At 47.4% G+C, this 20,622-nt stretch overlaps 1 protein-coding gene across 1 annotated transcript in view; it reads left to right on the forward strand.

Annotated features, from left to right (window-relative positions):
- The window catches only part of GALNT2 (polypeptide N-acetylgalactosaminyltransferase 2), a 186,612-nt gene that overhangs the window by 87,579 nt on the left and 78,411 nt on the right, over nucleotides 1-20,622 (forward strand). The window contains exon 2 of the mRNA XM_031460852.2: nucleotides 15,410-15,503. Coding sequence (XP_031316712.2) covers nucleotides 15,410-15,503 — 94 coding nt within the window. The remainder of the gene's footprint in view (nucleotides 1-15,409; nucleotides 15,504-20,622) is intronic.

The raw sequence follows: 20,622 nt of genomic DNA on the forward strand, positions 1-20,622 counted from the left end.
GACGTAGGTTTTGTCATGTTTGTGGGAGAGGGTGAGCACTGCGTCCTTCTCCGCCGCCGCCTGGGCAGTCCAGACTCGCAGACTTCCCTGTGCAGCGGTGGCAAGCTGCAGGCACCACTTAGGCAAACGCCACGGGGCCGGTGTATCTTGGTGGTGATTCCTGAGTTCCGCAGACTCTCCGGGTCCGCAGTGGGAAGGAGTCTTGTGACTGGTCGTTCAGAACTGTGGAATCTTGGGTAACTCAGGTGATTTTCTGTGCTTTATTTTTCTCTGCAGAGAACAGAGTGCCTTACAACTTCTAAGGCTGTCGTGTGGCACAGGGGCTCACTTTCTATTGAGAACCTGCTATGTGCCAGACTAGCAGCGTCGTCCATCACGTGCTACTGCGTCAGATTCTTGCAGCGGCCCCATGGGTAGAAATCATGATTCCTGTTGCTCTAAGATCCAGGGCAGGAATCTGAATTTGCCTGCAAAGCCTGAGTTCCTTGCAGCCAGCCACCTTCACCCCCGCTTTCTCCTTAATAAACAAGATAAAGTGTGTGGGCAGGAAAAGCAACCTTGGGAAACAGGTGTTAGTGTAAGATTGTAATTGTCTGAAGTTGAATAAGAGAAGACAAGTGGAAGGGCAGTCTGTCCTCAGTGGGCCGGATACTTCAGGCAGGTGAGCGGGGTTTAGTTATTGTAAATACCTGGGAGGGCAGGGGCCCATCAGTCCAGCCCACAGCTGGCCTGGCATCGTGGACAGAGCGTGACTCTGGGTGAGTCTGACCTGGCTGTGACCCTGGTGCCCCCCCTGCCTCTTTGCTGCTTGCCCTTGATTCTGTCTCTTTGGCTCTCAGTTTTCTCGTCTTAGAAATGGGACTTCACTACTGCCCCCGAGGTTGCCGGGAAGAATGACAGATACACACACGCAGCCGCTCTGCCGTTCGCCACACGCTGGGCGCTCCCGGGGGATGTCAGTTCCACGGAGGGGGCGTCACTGTCATTGTCATTCCTTTCCCCCCATGTTCTGTGTCGAGTCGGGGATGGGCAGCCTGGGGAGAGAGTGTGCTGTGATTTCTCTGCATGCAGTTGCTGGTGAACTCAGCCTAAGGGACCAGCGTGCCCTTTAGTTTAGAAGATGAGTGCCAGCCATGGCCACAAGCACACGAGATCAACTTGGTCTTTTGTTGACCAGTTTCTTGGCAGAAACGCTCAACAGGTAAAGAGATGGACACAGAGGAGGTGGGCCTGTCAGAGCTGAATGCTGGAGCGCCGAGCCCTGCTCGGGACAGCACACCCTCTCCGGGCCCTTTCTCCACTGCCAGCGGGAGGGGAGGCCTCCCTGGCTTCTGGGATGGTGCCTCCACCTCACTCCTGCATCTAGAAGCGGCCCCTGTGGCACCTTGGACAGCGTTCTCGCCTCAGGCCAGGTGTGGGCCTCATGCCCTCATGGTGCGCAATGGTGCATGGGTTTGAACTTCCAACCTAAACACGTCTGTTAAAATTTATTATTCGTGAAGGTAATGTAAACATGTGTCAGGAAGTTTGAGAAGCAGAGACAACACATCATTTTCCACTCTCAACACAGCCATTTTTCTTTTAGTGCATTTCATTCCAGACTAATCCATATAGATACTTTTTTTAATAGCTTGTTTTATTGTGTACATAAAATTTTGTCTCCTGCTTTTCCATTTGAAGTATTATATGCATTTTGCATATGGTTGTGTAATCTTGGTCATTATAATTTTAATGGCTGCATAATATTCTTTTGAGGAGCTGTAATGTAATTTAACTAACCTCTTGTTGGTGAATATTTAAGTTTCTTCTTTTTTTCTCTTATAAACAATGCTGCAACACCAATGTGTGGAATTTGTTCCTTAGTTTGGGTTAGTTCATGAGGATAAATTCACAGAAATGAAATTTTTCTGCCCTTTTAAAGGCTACGTGTCTTTCCCGTTCTTGGTACGTGGTGCCAGATTGCTTTCCAGTCAAGTTCAACCAATTTACAGTCTATCCTTTTGGTTTTAAATAAGATGGCGAAACATCTGTAGCCCATGTTGTAATAGCACATACTGGAATTGTGTAGAAAATGTCCCAGGCAGAGAATGGACATGCAGATAAGTGTGTCAGAGGTAAAAAATCGAGCCGCTTGTCCCTGACCGGGACCGTCCCAGAGCCTGCTGGCGGCCAGTACCTGGCGGAGCTGGGCTGTCCCTGCTCCTGGGGGCAGGTCTCTCTGTGCAGAGTCCTGCTACACATCGCTGTCTTCAGGGATTGGAAGGGAATGCTCCACCCGGCTTCTGGAATCTGATCTAAATAACCTTCCAGGAAGACAGCTTGGAGCCGTGGGGGGAAAAATAATTTTGGAACAGGCTCAGGTGGAATCCAGGCTCTGGTGGTACCACATCAACCCCCAGGTGTTCACTTATCTGTCAGATGGGCTCATGACGCCTGAGTATTCTCTTGGCACGAATCCGTTGTGAACGAGGAATCTGTAATTAATGAAATAAAGACCTTCTGAGAGAAACAGACTGAGGACAACTCTTCTGGGGTTTTGGGATAATATCCACATAGCAAATAGCCATTGACCTCTAAATCAAGAGAATGTTGGGTTTTGGGGGGGGCTGTGGGGGAAGGTAATTAGGTTTATTCATTGTTTGTTTATGTAATGGAGGGACTGGGTATTGAACCCAGGATCTCGTGCATGCTAAGCATGCACTCTACCACTGAGCTATACCCTCCCAACCCCCAAATCAAGAGAATGTTAATGATAACATGTAAATTTTCAATTAAGAAAAATGCTTAAGGTTCCCGTTTACTGCTGCTCATTTGCTAGAAACCTCAGAAAATTTCTCTGCCCTCCCACTGAGGTGCTTGGGAGTTTATTTTCCTTGGTTATTGCTGATGTTCATTTTCTGAGATGTGCCTCATACACGGTGTTTCTGGTCCTCCAGACACATTCAGTAATTTTCTTTAAAAAAAAAAAATAAAGAATCCACGTGGTCACCTTGGTTTTACCTGCAGACCTTGACATGAATTACCAGATATTTTTCAAACACCTGCTCAGCCTTGGCCTGGCCTTGACCGTGGACACGTGCTGGGTGCCCTGCCCGCTTCTCTCCAGGGCTGTTCTGGGGAAGTTTCCTCCCCTCCCCTGACTTCCCCACGTCTTCCCTTTTCCCCACAGGCAGGTCTCTCTGATTCCGATTGCATCAGAAGAGAAGTGAGTTGACATCTACGCTGTTCGCAAACTGAGACCCTTCCCTTTGAAGAGCAGGGGGAGTTCACTGCAAGGGTGGGAAAGAGGTCCTGCATCTGCCTGGGTGGGCAGCTGTGAGGAGTGACAAGGTGACACCAGCGCCTGTTCCTGGCCTGGTGGGTGTTCAGTGAATGACAGGCACCCCCCACCACTTGGTGGGGGCTCCGGGGCTGAGCGATCAGGAATTTCTGACTGTGTGATGATTTGTGATTAGAGAAGGGGGAAGCTTAATTACAAATTGTTCATTTTGTTGCTAGCCCTGGGCCCCCGGGAGCCCTTAGTCCGTCATTCTACGACCTACTTTTCTCCTGGAGATGCTCTTCACAGACTCAGGATCTGGTGTCCATGGAGGATTCCTACCCATCTTTTCCTGCAGCCAGTTGTGACTCGCGTGGTCACAGAGCAGAGCGAGGAAGGAACAATCAGTGTTCCGGACCTTGGGGCCCCTGGTGGGAGGGATTTAATCAGTGAATGTAGTGCAAGGTGGTGTCACCTAGTGGTGACAGCCTGGCACTGCAGCCCAGTTCAATGAGACCTGCGCCTGGGAGCCCAGGCCAGGTGGGGAAGCGGCTTTGCTGGGACATTGACCTTGAAGTCAGGGTGCTGCCGAGCCTGGAGGAGGCCTGGAGGTGACTGGGGTGGGGCAGATGGGGCGGCGTGGGTGTGGTGTCTGGAGGCGGTGGGGAGATCGTGGCGGTACGAGGCCGGCGAGGACGCCCCCTGCCTCTCCCTGCAGCGTGGCTCAGTGCCCTGCCAGGTGACTGCCCGCTGAACCTCTCTCCTGCCACTTCTCCCCTCATCTATTGGGAATTATTATTTTTTTAATAATTAAAAAACTGACTTCTGCATAAGTCACAGGGGAAACTTTTCTAAAAGACTTTTTGGGAGGGTTGGGGTTTGTTTTTTTTGTTTTGTTTTGTTTGTTTGTTTGTTTGTTTGTTTTTGTAAAGAGACATTTTCTGGTCAAGTTCATCGTCCCTGTAAAGTAAGAGAAGCTGCTTCAGCTAGTGTTGAGAATCCTAGAACAAGAAGAGGAGCCCCAGTTAAGAGGGGGCTTTGTCCAAGACCCCCTCACAGGAGCAGCCCCTTCTCTCTTTACAGGAAGAAAGAGGTGGAATCAGGGCTCGTGATGAAGAATGAGGCCAAAAATGGCTCCTTAAAGTGGCGGGTGCTCAGTTAACCTGTGTGCTCTCATCCCATCACCGCAGGCCTGTGCATCCAGGGGCCTGATGCTCTGGCCTTCGGGAATCTTTAGGACCCGGCCCAAGAGCCGTCTTGCTTCATAAATTCTTGTTATAGAACAAGGAATTAAGGCAAAGCGGCACATGAACAGCCTGCCTTGTGCTCCCCCAGCTCCGGGCCACCTGCTGCCTTGGTCGCCTCCTGTGGGCCCACGAGTTTAGGATGGATCAGTTGCTTTCAAAAAGCAGATCGTGGCACGAGAGAGATTGCTCCTGCGTGTGTGTCTCCTTGCAGGACTGGTTTAAGACCAGCAAATGCTGACTGACCCCTTAGTTCCCTGAAGGGCGAGGAAGTGGAGAGGGCTTAAAATTGCCCTTGAAAATGGACAGACGGCGTGGACATACGCGGTTGATAGGTGTTGGCTCAGCAGTGTTTGATGTAATTATTTCCCTTCTGTGTAAATAAGATCTAGGCACATATTTTATTTGGAGAAAAGTTTTCGGTTTGCAGGAAAAAAAGGGCACCTAGCACAGAGTTTCCATACAGCCCCTCCCCAGTTTCCCATATTGTGAAAGAACTAATACTGATAATGTTCTGATTGACGAGGGCTCCTAGCTGATTGAGGTTTCCTGAGTTTTTCCCTACTGTCCTTTTTCTGTGCCAGCACCCTATCCAGGCACCACATTTCATTTAGCCATCCTCTGTGTTGGGACTCCTCTTGCCTGTGACAGTTTCTCAGCCTCCCTTGATTTTGATGACCTTGACTGTTTAAAGGGGGCCTGGTCAGGGGTTTTGTAGAATATCCCTCATTTGGGGTTTGTCTGATGATTTTCTCATGATGAGACTGGAGTTATGGGTTTGGGGAGGAAGACCACAGAGATGACATACGTGCAGATTTGAACGAGTCAGAGGGTGAGCTAATTATGGGGTGGAAAGAAGGAAGTTTAGTAGCCGGGGTGGCATAATTAAAAGGGGTAAAGGCTGGATCTTTCGAATGGGAGAAGGCATGTTACGTGCCCTCAGTGACGGGACTGAACGTCCAACTTGTGCGACGCCTTGTGGTTCAACAGGGACTTGCCGGTTACATCATTTCAGGGGTGGGAGAGAGGTGTTTTTCAGTTTCGATGTTACATATCGGGAAACCGAGCCCCAGAGCGGCATCTGGGCAGCCTAGGGTGATGGAGATGGGCCGGGACCACTTGCCAGGCCAGCGGCACGTGTCCAGACCTTGCCTCCTCGTACACCACGTGTCGATTTTCTAGATCAAGCAGCCCGCGTCACCGTGGCCATTTCATCTGTGCAGCCCCCAGGATTCAGACCGGAGGATTGTCACTAAATGAAGGCAGCTGGCTGACGGAGTAGGCAGCAAGCTTGCAGGTGGGGCACCAGCCCCCCTGCTTGTTAGAAAAGTCAAATAGTGGAGGATCAGTAACTGTGTTATTGCAGCTCTTGACTTCTGTTCAAATGATTGTTACAGCTCCCAAGCATCCAGCAGCCCCATGGTGTTTCTCACAGCCCGCTTTTCTCCGAGGGCACACAGTGAAACAAACAAAGCGATGACCTTTATCATAACAGACGTTTTATTTGTGAGCAAGTGATTCCGTATGAACCCACAGTGGACACATGCCCTCTTCGCATCTTAGCAACGTTGAGTTTCACAGACCAAGCAGGAAGAAGGACTGTAAAACTTTTAAGTCCATCAGTGAGGCCACTGGTTCTGAACTCTGTACCTTAGAGCTGCCTGGGGAGCTTCTAGGAACCACCCAAGGTCTGGCCCTGTGCCCAGAGGTTGTGATGAAGCGGGCTGGGGTGGCCCAGGCCCCCGGAGGGAGCCAGGAGGCTGGCCTTTGCGTCTTGCCCCCTCACTTGCTGCACGGCCCAGATCCGGATTCCTCAGCCTTCATCTCTGTGACTGTGACCCGAGTAGAGGCTGGCTTCTGGGAGCTCACGCCTCCGCCTTGTTCCACCAGCTCCTCCCTCAGTGGTGGAAGCGGGCGGGGTGGGGGAAGTGCTCGCCCCTGCCCCGCACAGGGTGCGGGTTCAGAAGCCCTTGAGGGACTGAGCCCAGCCGGGGTCTGGCCTCTAAGGGACATTGTACCCCCTTCCTGTTCCAGTGACGCCGAGGAGGGAAGACAGCATTCTTCCCCCTAAGCCGAGTCGCTGTTTCAGTGGGGACTCTTATTTAGAAGCAGAAACTGTCGTCTTATAAAAGCACAGATGTCAGTGTCTGCAGACTCCAGGCTCTGGTTTTTGGAGAAGTTTGGCGGAGGTTGGGTGACCTGATGCCTCGCCTGGCTCATGGGCCCCCCACCCCCAGCACCCAGCCTTCTATTCTCAGGACCCTCTCCCAGTGAGTGACAACTGCCTTTGTCAGCTGGCTAGTGGGTTACACGCCCTGTTTAGAAAGTAGAAGCTTAAGACTTACCATATGATCACACAGTCCCACTCCTGGGCATATATCCAAAAAGATCCATGCACCCCAATGTTCACAGCAGCACTGTTTACAATAGCCAAGACATGGAAACAATCTAAATGTCTATTGACAGATGACTGGATAAAGAAGTTGTGGTATATTTATACAATGAAACACTACTCAGCCATAAACAAATAATAAAATAATGCCTTTTGCAGCAACATGGATGGACCTGGAGATGTCATTCTAAGTGAAGGAAGCCAGAAAGAGAAAGATAGATACCATATGATATCACTTATATGTGGAAACTAAAAAAGACAAACTTATTTACAAAACAGAAACAGGCTCACAGACATAGAAAGTAAACTCATGGTTACCAGTGGGGGAAGCGGGTGGGAAGGGATAAATTGGGAGTTGGAGATTTGCAGTTACTAACTACTGTAGAGCACAGGGAGCTATATTCAATATCTTGTAACTTATGGTGAAGAAGAATATGAAAACGAATATATGTATGTTCCCATGTGACTGAAGCACTGTGCTGTACACCGGAAATTGACACAACGTTGTAAACTGAATATACTTCAATAAAAATACATGAAAAATAAAATAAAATAGGAAGACAAAAAAAAAAAAAAGGAGAAGTTTAGATAGTGACACCTTCGATTAGCCTTTTTTTATCCTCTGGTAAAACAGGTAATTCCCCTGCCCCACCTGGTGGGGATTAGAACAGCGGGCAGTCCGCGTGGCTCTGCCCTGGTCACTTTACGGTGAGAAGGGAAGTGAGATTGGGAGGCCTTGGGTTTTAGCTGGAAACTCAGTCCACTCTTGAAACTTTGCTTTCAAGCACACCGTTTATTAGTTTTCAGGGTCTTCGCTTGGCAGGTGCGCCCAAGAAATGGGCTGTGGAACTAGAAAGGACCACATCTCTGTAACAGATCTGACAACCTTGGCCTTTGCCCTCCTCCCCCAAACTGGAAGATCTGCTGTACGGAGCGGTTGCGGTGGGGGTGATCACAGAACAGCCATTAAAGAGCAGCCAAGAGGAGACAGTTGATGGGAAAGGAATCAGGTAGTCAGTGAGATGGTATTTTTGGTAACCTGACCCGCCCCTGCGCATATGGTCTAGTCGGCTGAAAGCATCTCACGGCGACAAGATGTATTTCAGTACGGGAAGAGCGAAACAACCTGTTTATTTTCTGTTTTCCTCCGCAGTGGTATTTTTGCCGTTGTTAACAAATATAACATTAGGCATTTAAATTTGTGAAGGTGGCCTTTGACGGTTTAGCAGTAGGCATGTATTCTTTTTTTGTGCTTTTTTTCCCCTTTTCTTCTGCAAAATTCTCCAGGGTGGTTCTTATTTTGCCTCTCTGACTGATGAGAAGGGAAGGCGGGGAGGGCCGGGCACTGGATTCTGGAACCGAGACGTTTATTCTTTCTGATCTAGTTGTATGTGTGCGGCACGTTTACTTGGTGGTGTTTCATAACTCAGACGTGTTACCCTAGGCGGTGATAGACTTTATATTGGAATGTGGATAAGAGGTCAGCGTGAGATGAAATGACCTTTTTTTCACTGCGCAGACTTGCCTTTTCTGTGACTCAGCCCTTGGACTCGCTTCCCCTCGCCGCCCCCACGCGTGAATGACGGTGCAGCAGGGTTCTGTCTACTTGTGGAATGTTCCGGCCTCTCCTCTGCCGCGGTCAAGCCTGTGACACTGGTAGATGTAGTGGTTGTAGAGAAGGTTCCCCAGCCCTGTGACCGTCCTCGTCTTGGGACATGGATTCTGGGTCCCCTCCTGTTGCTGACTGACCTGCAGTGAATGGATGTGGAGGTGTGGCAGTTTGTGGTTTCTGAGACCAGTCCTGGTGTCCTTCTCTCGCCCCGTCTGTCTCTTCTCCCCTCCTCGGTCACTGGCTCTGGGGGAGGCCGGCTGCCATGCTGGGGGACGCTCAGGCAGCCCTGGGGGGGGAGTCTGCGGTGAGGACCTGGGGCTCCAGCCAACAGCCCTGCCAGGGCGCCATCCTCGAGGCAGCCGCTTGGCCCCAGTCAGACCTTCAGGTCGGGGGGCAGCCCTGGCCGGCAGGTTGGCTGCAGCCTTGTGAGGCACCCTGGGTCAGTACCATCCCAATTCTTGACCCTCCAGAGCTGTGTGGGATAATGAATATGGATTGTTTCAATTTGCTGAGTTCTAAGGGAATTTGGGGGCAGTTGATAACACAGTGTCACCCAGCCCTTTGGATCACTCATCTGGGACATGAAGGGTCGGACTAGTGCCCTTAGCAAGTTGGTGGCAGGCTGTAGTGCCTGCGAGGCTGCTCCGCCCACCAGCTGGACCCTCTGCTCCCCCTGCTCCGCCCTTCCCACCTCCGTACCTCTGACCAGAGCATCCCTCCATGGCCCCTCCTTCCTCAGCCACGGGCATGTTGTCTCTGGCAGAAACCAAGCCCACGTTTTATTTATTTCCTCTTATTCTGAAACAGAGACTGACCATGCTTGGAATATAATAGGGAAATAGTCTTTTAATAACGAAACCTATGTCTACACTTAATTCATTTTCATAACTATTCAGTAAACCAGCCTCTTTGGGATTTACTGTTTCTGAAAGTACGGTCATTTTGTGAAAAGTCATTGGTCTTTTTAATAAAAAAACAACAACAGACAATCGCAGTTTGGCAAGGATGTGGAGAAACTGGAAACCTCATACGTTGCTAGTAGCCCTGTGAGACGGTGCAGACTCTCTGACCACAGTCTGTCGGGTCCTCAAAGAGTTAAACAGAGTTGCCGTAAAACCCAACAGGTCCACTGGTAGGTTTACACTGAAGAAAACGAAAAGCTTGGGTTCATTCAGAAACTTGTCTATGAATGTTCATAGCAATGTTATTCATAATAGCCAAAATGTGGTAACAGCCCAAATGTTCATCAACTGATGGATAAATAAAATACGGTGTATCGGGGCGTGGGAGGGAGGAGTCATTGCTCTTTTACGACTTAGAAATAGGATGGACTGGGGCTGCCGTACTCTTTAATTACAGTAGATAAATAGACACCGCTCCGTCGTTAATTTTCATTTGATTTCTCTCAGGGCCTGATTTAATTCCATTTGTGTTTCAGGCGATAGACTGCTTCTGTGGTATGCGTTTGTAAGAATAATGCATTTCTTGAGCTTTTGGACTGAAAACCAACCAAACTGAAATATCCAGTAATCACCACCACCAGGTTAGGTAAGTTAGTGAGCAGGAGGGCAGGAAGTCTGCAGCATCTGGATGGGCCAGATGGCATCTCACATGGGAGGAGAGTCTCAGTGTGGTGGTGGAGGCTCTCTGGGTCTTCCTGGAGGTTGCGTGTGGGCGCGTTGGATGCTGTGGCCCAGGTAGTGTAGTCGAGCAGGGCAGCAGTGTCCTGTCAGGCTGGTCGGCAGAGAATCCTAGACCTCCGGTGAAGTTTCCTGACAGAATCCAGTCTTCAGTTAGAACCAGCGAGCCCACCCTGGTCTGCTTTCGTCTGAAACCCGTCTGTGTGTGGGCTCATCATTACGTGTTCAGCGTCAGCATCCCTCTGGGGGCAAGAAGGGCAAAGTGGAGATGGGGACGCCTCCTGGGAAATAAAACAGACTTACCCATGCCAGGCGTTGAATCCTCTGCAGCTTTTGACCCAGCATCAAGCCACATCATGACTCCCCTGATCTCAGCAGTTTATCTGTGTCCCTGAAAAAGAAGCCCTGTCTGTCACTGCGTCATTTCTCTTAACATGTTTATTTTAAACACATCAGTTGTAGCACGTCCTGGATACCAGAGGATACTGGGCGAGGGAGCGTCTCTATACTTTTGTATCCAGTGCATTTCCATTTTTAAACGGCGCCTCCACTGGTGTAAATTAGTCTCATAATGTGTGTAAATGTCTGGGAGGGGGACTGTTGTCATGAAAAGCTTCCACTGCAAAGTGGGCGAAGCTGGTAATAGCGATCTGAATGAACAGGGTGAGGATTTTTTTTTCAACTGCATTAATTGTTGAGCAATTATTGGAAAGATCACCGCCATGCTTGGTGCTATAGGGGTACAGAGAAACGTGGCGAAGCCCTCCATCCTCGTGGCTGGTACCTGCAGTGCTGCTCGTACCCACCGTGCGTGGGAAAGGCAGACAGTGTGCCAAGTGCTCATGCGTGGACCTGCCATGCAGGGACCCCAGGGGACCTCCGGGCGCTTAACCAACCCAGCGTCCCATCGTGAGAGAAGGCAGGCCACTTACTGAGACCCCCAGGATCCCTGGCAAGGCTGCGGGACCGGAGGCCCTCAGTCCCAGGCCAGGGCTCTTCCCGCCGTGCTGCGTGTCCTGCTTGTCCCTTGAATGTTGGCGTCTCCCGCGCCCTGGACCCTTTCTCACTCAGCTCACCCCGACCCCCGCCCGTGGTCACTGTCATGCTCAGCTGTAGCTGTGAGTGCCCCATGCCTTTCCAGAGCTCCAGGTGTGTGTGTTCCATCTGTTCTCCAGATGCCTCTTGGTATCCCATATAACCCCAGCATTTCCCAAAGACTCACCTTTACCTCCTGGCACCGCCCCCCTCCCCCCACAGGGCTCTCCCATGTTTCTGGTGGGTGAGTGTCACCCCGTCCATGAACCGTCCAGGTCCGAAGCCATCTCTGATTGGTCCATCCTCCTCCCTCCCGCCTCCCAGCAGTGCCGCTGCCTCTGCACATCCCAGGACTGCCTGGAGCCGGCTGGTCCCCCCTACTCCACCCCCGACCACCCTCTGCATCCCTCTGGTCCTCTCTTGTCCTCCCAGTCTCTCCGTACACCACAGCCAGAGTCGCGTTTCTAGAACATGTCTCAAGTCTCAGAGCATCTTCCACTTCCATGGCTTCCTGTTTCCCACCTTTCACCGTGTCCTCATTTTTCCTGTCAGGCTCATTCTGGGCCCCCTCCAGCCTCTGCTGAGGGGTCACTTCCTGGGCACGGGCTCTGGGCACCGTCCTGCCAGGTGTGTCTGTCCCGCCAAGGCGAGCCTGCCCAGTTCCCACCGCCCCCTCGGTGCTCCCCTGACATCCAGCGAAGGTGGTAGGTCGGGGTGACAAAAAAAGAGTGGGGGTGACAGGTGTGCGGCCAGGTGAGCTGTAGACGGCAGGTGGGTTGTGCATGGGCACCGTCTCAGCTGGTGAATCTGTCAGCCATCCTGGACTAGGAGAACTGATGATGACGTGTTCTGAGCGGAAGGGTTAACACACCATTTGTGTTTCACTTGGGCTGTCTTGGTGCTGGAGGGGATGCTGTCTTATCTGAAGGCAGGGCAGTGGAATGACTGAGACCAGTGCTAAATCCCCTGGAGTTCAACTCTAGCCCCATCACGTACTTTGTGTTACTTAGAGGTTTGGTGCCCCAGCTTCCTCATCTGTAGGACGGGGTAGTAATAGCGTCGTAAGGAAGATGAATGGGAGCGTGGCGTCCAGGATGGGGCTCGGCACCCAGTTAGTGCCCCGTGAGCATGAGCCCATGGGAGGTGCTCCCCCCGCTCCTCATTCCATGCTAGCAGCAGGTAATGAGCATGGAAATTTGCAGTTTTTGGTGGAGAGTCCAGAATGACCTTTGTGAATGACCACCTAGAAACATATTTTTGGATTTTTATGACATTGTAAGAATCAGGCTCTTGTAACTTGGTTCAGACTGGGCCCTGGGCTGCCATTCCCATTCTGATTTATAAAGGGCCACCTTGAGCTGCTTGCCTGCTGTGCAGCCTGGACAATTTGCTCACCCTCTCTGATCTTCTGTGTTCCCATTGTCAGATAGGAATTATAAAATGGCACGGTTGTTGCTGGAATGAGAAGGTACCCGTGTGCAACGCCTGGTGCCAAGGAGGCGTTCCTAAGTAGACTTAGCACCATCTCTCCTGCTGGGACTTTGTGATGCCCTGGTCGTATGGCGGGTCCTCCTCTCTGGCCTTAGTTTCTCGGCAGGCATGGTTCATCAGAAGGGGGAAGGCAGGTAAAGGAGTGTTATAGATGGAGTGTTACAGTCCATCTTGTTTGTGTGAAGAATGAAACATTTATTTCCTAAGAAAACATTTCTGGTTGGCTTGTACATGTCAGTTTGGTGAACACTACAGCAAATGCCTTGATTCTTACATGTAGAAAATAAGACTAGAATCCTTGGCCCACCAGCAATGTTCACTTTTGATTGTATCTTATTACAAGGTCAAATGGTGTGGTGCATGAGCCATGGCGGGTAGCAGACCAGATGTCTGCAGGAGAAAGCCATTGGCCACAAGATGTTACAAGCAAGCTACAAAATAAAAATTAATAAGCCTGGTTAAAAGTCTACACAGCATGACTCTGGTAGCCTCATTACTTGCTGGATTTAGTGTTCACATGTTTCCTTATACTGTGAAAGCAGAGAGTAGGTCATATTCTCTCGCTGCCTTCTGGTTGCCAAGACTGCCTTGAGATCTTTGCCAAGAGTAAATTGAAAGTTTGTCTATAGCCAAATAATCTCAAAGGCTAAATTATAAATTGACTTTGAAATTGTTTTGCAGCAAAAAGTATTTAAATCGAGATACAGATGCATTTCAACATGCTTGCTACGCTATGGGATAGGATGTTCGAAAGTCACAGCACCTGGGGCAACTGGAGGCCTGAGAAGGGCTGGTGAACGGCTGGGTGGGGCTGGGACCTCGCAGGGCGGGGCGTTCCTCGCCAGCACCCCGGGTCTGCACAGAGTAACCCTCGGGGTGCACGCCCCCCCTCCCGCCCCCATCATGTCCCTGATGGCCTTGGTGCAGGAAAAACGGATGTGGTGTTAAAGGAGAGCCATGTCCCAGGTCTCGGTGGAGTCCCTGGGACGTGCCCCACCAAGTGTGGGTCCTGGGCTTCGCACAGGAAAGAATTCAAGAGCGAGCCATAATTTAGTAAAGGTAGATTTATTTAGAGAGATACATCGAAAAGCAAGAGAAAGGCCATGAGGCGTGGGGGTTGGGTGCTCAGGTTAGAGTAAAAATAGGTACACACTCCATACACAGAGTCTATGGGCCGGCTCCGAGAAGGGAGCGAGAGGCCGCCAGGTGTGGTGGTGCGAGTTTTTACGGGCTCGGTAGCTTCACACGCCTACAGGTGGGACTATTCCAGCTACCCTGGGGAAGGGGCTGGGATTCCCAGGAATTGGGCCCCTGCCCACTCTCTGACCTTTTGTGGTCAGCCTTGGGACTGTCATGGTGCCTGTGGACGTGTCATTTATCATGCTGATATATTACAATGGGCATATAACGAAGCTCAAGGTCTAGAAGTCAAACCTACCAACTTAATCCTCAAGGCCAACTGGGGGTTGAATCGTCCACCATTTTGGTGTTAATTGCTGTCATTCCTTGAATGGCTGTGCCTGCCCTCTTCCCTCCTGTCTCAGCCTGGCTGGGATAAACCAGGAGAAGCCACTGGAGGAAAAGCTGGCCTCCAGGAAAGGAAGTTAAGGCACAGTTTCTCTTTCATTGCTCTACCTTGGGAGTAAAAATGCAGATTTTTGGCAGAGCCAGTTGCTTTTGGGGAAAAAAAATGTATGACTTGGCCCAGCTGCCAAGGATTACTCTTCCTGAGGATCTCAGTTTACATTGTTGAGCCCAGAACGTCCCCAGCCGTCCACTTCTGGACAACACGCAGCCCACGCTGGTCTGGAGGGAGGCTGGTGGAACAAACCCGAATAGAACTGGTTGGGTTCCCCGCCCCTCTACCCCAGAGGGCTTGATGCTGCCAACATCCTGATAGCATCTCCCCCGGAGAAGCGGCCAGCGGACAGTGCTTGGCTCACACAAGTCCATGTGGGGAAATTACTAGCCATGGGGTATTCCTGATGTGGGTTATATACAGAAATCTTTCTTTTTGTATTTGCAGAAATCAGACCGCAAGTGGCTGAAAAGTATATTTAGCTCTGTGGTCATGGAATTGTTATTTAGTTTGATTAATGTTGCTAGATTAGAGTAAGTTGTTTGCACAGATGAGTTGAATAAATTCTTCCAGAGCTTCTATCTTATTCTGGTTTCACATTAAGCCCTTAATTTGCAGCTCTGTTCCTTTGGCAGTCCTGTTAGGGTGAGCCAGGGGGAAACTTGGCCATCCTGTCCCCTCCCTTCCTCTGCTGTGATTCAGTAGAATTAAATCATTTAACAACCTCTGGGGAGAGCTCCCCGGGGCCCCAAGGGCGAACCTGGTCCTGGGATGTCTGGAGCCCTACCCTGATTTTAATGGTTTTGATTTAACCACTATTGAATTCTTTTATTTAATTCACCTTCCCTATCTCCCCTCCCCACCTTCACGGACCCTCAATGCCCTGGGAGTTTCCACAGTATTTCTTTCCATAGATATGCAATATGAATAGAAAATGAAGAGAGAAATGCGAATCCTTCCATGGAAAGGTCATGGCCACACTTCTCTCCTTGTGTCTCCCACGCTGAGCGGTCTGGGGTGAGGTCCAGCAGGTGGGAGCAGTCTCGCCATCACTGCGTCCCCAGGGCCCGCTGGCAGCAGACTTGGTGTTTATTGAACTGATGATGGAGGCGTGCCTCAAGGTCCTGTCAACTAATTTGGTGTCTTTGTTCCCCCAGGAGGACTGGAATGAAATTGACCCGATTAAAAAGAAAGACCTTCATCACAGCACCGGGGACGACAAAGCTCAAGGCGTGGAGACCCTCCCCCCAGGTACTGCAGCAGCGGACAGGGCCCAGCCCAGCCTGGGGCTGCTGGCGGTGGTGGGGACACTGTCTGGCCTTCTGATCGGAATGTGCTGAATGTGGCATTTGGAGCGTATGCTTGTGCGGTGGAGAATGGATTTCCTAGGGCAATGTTTTGTTGTCCTTAGTGGGCAGTGGAATAAGTTTACTGGGAGGTGACCAGAATTTCTTGAAAGAAAAAAATCGAATGAAATAAAAAATACAGGATGGTAGGTATTGGTTCATAGATTTTTTTTTTTTGTAACAGACTTGATTTTTTTTAGAGCAGTTTTAGGTTCTCAGCAAAACTGAGCAGAAAGTACAGGGCTTTCCATGCACCGCTGCCCCCACACAGGCGCAGCCTCCCTGGCCGTCAGCATCCCACCAGAGTGGTGCATTTGTTACAGTCAGTGAACCAACACTGATACATCACATAGTTTACTCTGGGATTCACGCACGGCGTACATTCGGTGACATCAACCCACCACTACAGTATCACACAGAATAATTTCACTGCTTTCAGAATCCTCTGTGCTTCGCCTGTCCAGCCCTCCCTCCCCCTAATCCCTGGCAACCACTGATCCTTTGACTGTCTCCATGGTTTTGCCTTTTCCAGAGTGTCACATAGTTGGAATCATATAGTACGCAGCCTTTTCAGACTGGCTTCTTTCGCTTCGTAACGTGCCTCAGGTGTTAATCCACGTCTTTTCACGGATTGCTAGCACTTTTGTTTTTAGTGCCGCGTAACATTCCACTGTGTGGCTGTATCGCAGTTTATTTATCCATTCACCTCCTGAAGGACATCTTGGTGGCTTCCAGATTTTGGCAGTTATGAATAAAGCTGCTATAAACATCTGTGTGCCAATCTTTAGTTCATCTGGTTAAATACCACACAATGTCCCTGCTGGATCACGTGGCAGCAATACATTTATTTTTACAAGAAACTGCCAAACGGTCTTCCATTTTGCATGCCCCCCAGCAGTGGATGAGAATTCCTTCTCCTCCACAGCCTCACCAGCATGGGTGTTGCGTTGTTTTTCATTCTGGCCCCTCTAATAGGTTGGAAGTGGTAGCTCTTGTTGCTCTAATTTGCAGTTCCCTGGTGACACGTGATACTGAGCACTTTTTATGTGTTTAGTTGCCATCTGTCAGACTTCTTTGTGTCTGGGTTGCTCAGGTCTTTTGCCCATGTTTTAATCAGGTTGCTCAGTTTCCAAATGCTGAGTTTTAAGAGTTCTTTGTGCATTTTGGACAATAGTCCTTTATCAGATTATATCATTTGCAAATACTTTCTCTCAGTCTGTGGCTTGTCTTCTTCTTCTCTTGACAGTGTCTTCCCCAGAGCAGAAAATTTTAATTTGAATAATGTTAAGCTTTATCAGTTCTTTCATTGATCATTGTGCCTTTGATGTATCTCAAAAGTCATCACCATACCCAAGGTCACCTAGAGTTTTTTCCTATGTTATCCTCTAAGAGTTTTATAATTTTGTGTTTTATATTTAGGTCTGTGATCCATTTGAGTTAATTTTTAAGAAGAATGTTAAATCTGTGTTTAGATTTTTTTTTTTTTTTTTGCATGTGGCTATCCAGTTGTTCCAGTCCTGTTTGTTGAAAGGCTGTCTCTGTTCCATTATATTGCCTTACTCCTTTGTAGAAATCAGTTGACTATATTTATTTGGGTCTCTTTCTGAACCTTCTCTTCTGTTCCATGGATTCGTCTGTTTTTTCCCCAATGCCACATTGTCTTGACTGCTTTAGCTTTATATTAGGTAGTGAAGTTGAGTAATGTTACTCCTCCAACTTTGTTCTTCTCCTGTATCCTGTGCCTTTTCTGGGTTTTTGTTGTTGTTGTTGTTGTTTTGTTTTGTTTTGTCTTTTCCGTATAAACTTTACAGTCCGTTTGCTGATGCCCACAAAATAACTTCCTGAGATTTTGATTTGGATTGTGTTGAATTACAGATCAAGTTCATAAAAACTGACATCTTGACAATATTGTGTCTTCCTCTCTGTGAACATGGAGTATCTCTCCATTTATTTAGTTCTTTTAAAATTTCTTCTTCAGAGCTTTATAGTTTTGGTCATAGAAATTTTATCCCTATTTTGTTAGACTTACACCAAAGTATTTCATTTTGAGGGGTGCTAACTTAAATGGTATTGTAGCTTTGATTTCACATTCTACTTCTTTATTGTGCATGTTTAGAAGAGCAACTGACTTTTATATATTTACTTTGTGTCCTGCAGCCTTGCTATAATTACTTGTTAGTTCCAGGAATTTTTTGTTGATTCTTTCAGATTTTCTATGTAGACAATTGTCTTCTGCAAAGACAGTTTATTTCTTCCTTCTCAATCTATATTATACCTTTTGTTTCCTTTTCTTGTCTTCTGCATCGTGTAGGACTTCTAGTATGACATTGAAAAGGATTGGGAGGACATCCTTGCCTTGTTTTTAGCAGGACAGCCTCTAGTTTCTCACCATTAAGTATGATGTTAGCCATATGTCTTTTGTAGATGTTCTTTGTCAAGTTGGGGAAGCTTCCCCATTGTTGCCAGTTTGCTGAGAGTTTTTATCATGAATCGGTGTTGAAATTTGTCGAATGCTTTTCTTGACATCTATTAATATGGTCATGTGATTTTTTTTCCCCTTTAACTTTTTAATGTGATGAATTACATTCATTGACTTTCATATGTTGAACCAACCGTGCATACCTGGAATGAATCCTACGTGGTCATGGTGTATAATTATTTTTATACGTTGTTGGATTCAGTTTGCCAATATTTTGTTGAGGGTTTTAGAGATAAGAGATATTAGTTTATAGTTTTCTTTTCTTATAGTACTTTTATCTGTTTTGTTATTAGGGTAATGCTGGCCTCATAGAATAAGTTAGGAAGTATTCCTTCTGCTTCTATATTCTGGAAGGGATTGTAGAGAATTAGTATAACTTCTTCCTTAACTGCTTGGTGGAATTCATCAATGAAACCATCTGGGCCTGGTGCTTTTTGTTTTGGAAGGTTAATTATTGATTCAATTTTTTAAATTAGGTACAGGCCTATTAAAATTGTTTCGTTTTGACTGACTTTTGGTGTCTTTCAAGAACTTGGTCAGGGGAGGGTGTAGCTCCAATGGTAGAGTGTGTGCTTAGCATGCATAATGTCCTGGCTTCAATCCCCAGTACCTACATTAAAAAGAACAACCTAATAATAAATAAGTAAATAGATCTAATGACCTCCCACCCCAATTTTTTTTTAAAAAAGATATAGAAAAAAAATTGGTCTATTCATCTAGGTTATCAAATTTTCAGGCTGAGAGGTGTCCATGATATTTTTTATTATCCTTTTAATGTCCATGGGATCTGTATTGATGTCCTTTCCCTCGTTTCTGATATTCTGATCTGTGTCTTCTTTCTTTCTCTCTCTGTTTTTTTTAATTAACCTGGCTTGTGGCTCATTGATTTTATTGATCTTTTCAAAGAACTAGTTTTTAGGGTTTTTTTTTTTTTCTGTTTCTTAGATGTCTGTTATAATTTTTATTATTTATTTTCTTCTGTTTACTTAGGATTTATTCTGCTCTGCTTTTTTCTAGGTTTCTGAAACAGAAGCTTAGATGACTGATTTCAGGTCTTCCCTCTTTTCCCATATTGTGCTCAGTGCTGTCAGTTTCCCACCAAGCGCTGATCTCACTGCATTACACAAGTTTTGATAAGTTGTATTTTTGCTTAGTTCAAACGTTTTTTAATTTCTCTGAGATTGTTCTTTGACCCGCTGTTATTTAGAAGTATGTTGCTTAATGTCCAATTATTTGGGGATTCTCCAGCTATCTGTTAACTGATTTTTAGTTCCACTGTGGTCTGAAAGCAGACGCTGTGTGATTTCTATTCTTTTAAATTTGTTAAGGGGTGTTTTATGGCCCAGAATGTTGTCTATCTTGGTAAATTTTCCATGTGAACTTGAGAAGAATGTGTATTCGGCTGCTGTTGGCTGAAGTAGTCCATAGATGTCATTTCCATCCAGTTAGTGGATGGTGGTGTTGAGTTCAACTGCGTCTTAACTGATTTCCTGCCTGCTGGATCTGTCCATTCCTGAGAGAGAGGTGATGAAGTCTCCAACAGTAACAGTGGCTTCCTCTGTTTGGCCTTGCAGCTCTGTCAGTTTTTGTCTCATGTGTTTTAATGCTCCCGATAGGTGCATACACATTAAAGATTCTTATATCATCTTGGAGAATTGACCCCTTTATCATTATGCATTGCCCTCCTTTATCCCTGGGAACTTCCTTGGTGTGAAGTTAGCTCTGTCTGAAGCTAATACAGCTCCCCCTGCTGTCTTCTGATGGCATTACAATGATCTCTTTCTCCATCCCTTGACTTTTCTTTTTTCAATTGAAGTACAGTCAATTACACTGTGTCAATCTCTGGTGTACAGCACAACGTTCCAGTCATGCATATACATATATATATTCATTCTCATATTTTCTTCACTAAAGGTTATTACAAAATATTTAACATAGTTCCATGTGCTGTACAGAAGAAATTTTTTTTAAAATCTATTTTTATATATAGGGGTTAACATTTGTAAATCTCAAACTCCCAAATTTATCCCTTCCCACTTCCCTTCCCCAGTAACCATAAGATTGTTTACTATGTCTGAGTCTCTTTCTGTTTTGTAGATGAGTTCCTTTTTTTTTTTTAAGATTCCACATATGAGTAATATATGGCATTTTTCTTTCTCTTTCTGGCTTCCTTCACTTAGAATGACGATCTCTAGGTCCATCCATGTTGCTGCAAATGGCATTACTGTACACTTTTTATGGCTGAGTAGTATTCCATTATATAAATATACCACAACTTCTTTATCTAATCATCTGTCGATGGACATTTAGGCTGTTTCTGTGTCTTGGCTATTGTAAATAGTGAACAATGCTGCTGTGAACATTGGGGTGCATGTATCTTTTTAAATTAGAGTTCCCTCCAGATATATGCCCAGAAGTGGGATTGCTGGATCATATGGTAGGTCTAGTTTTAAGTTTTTTTGAGGAACCTCCATACTATTATCCATCATGGCTGCACCAGTGAAGACATACAAATAGTCAATGGGCACATGAAAAAAATGCTCAA

Source organism: Camelus dromedarius, chromosome 8 (assembly GCF_036321535.1).
Source record: "Camelus dromedarius isolate mCamDro1 chromosome 8, mCamDro1.pat, whole genome shotgun sequence".
In the NCBI taxonomy this organism is placed as follows: Eukaryota; Metazoa; Chordata; class Mammalia; order Artiodactyla; family Camelidae; genus Camelus; species Camelus dromedarius.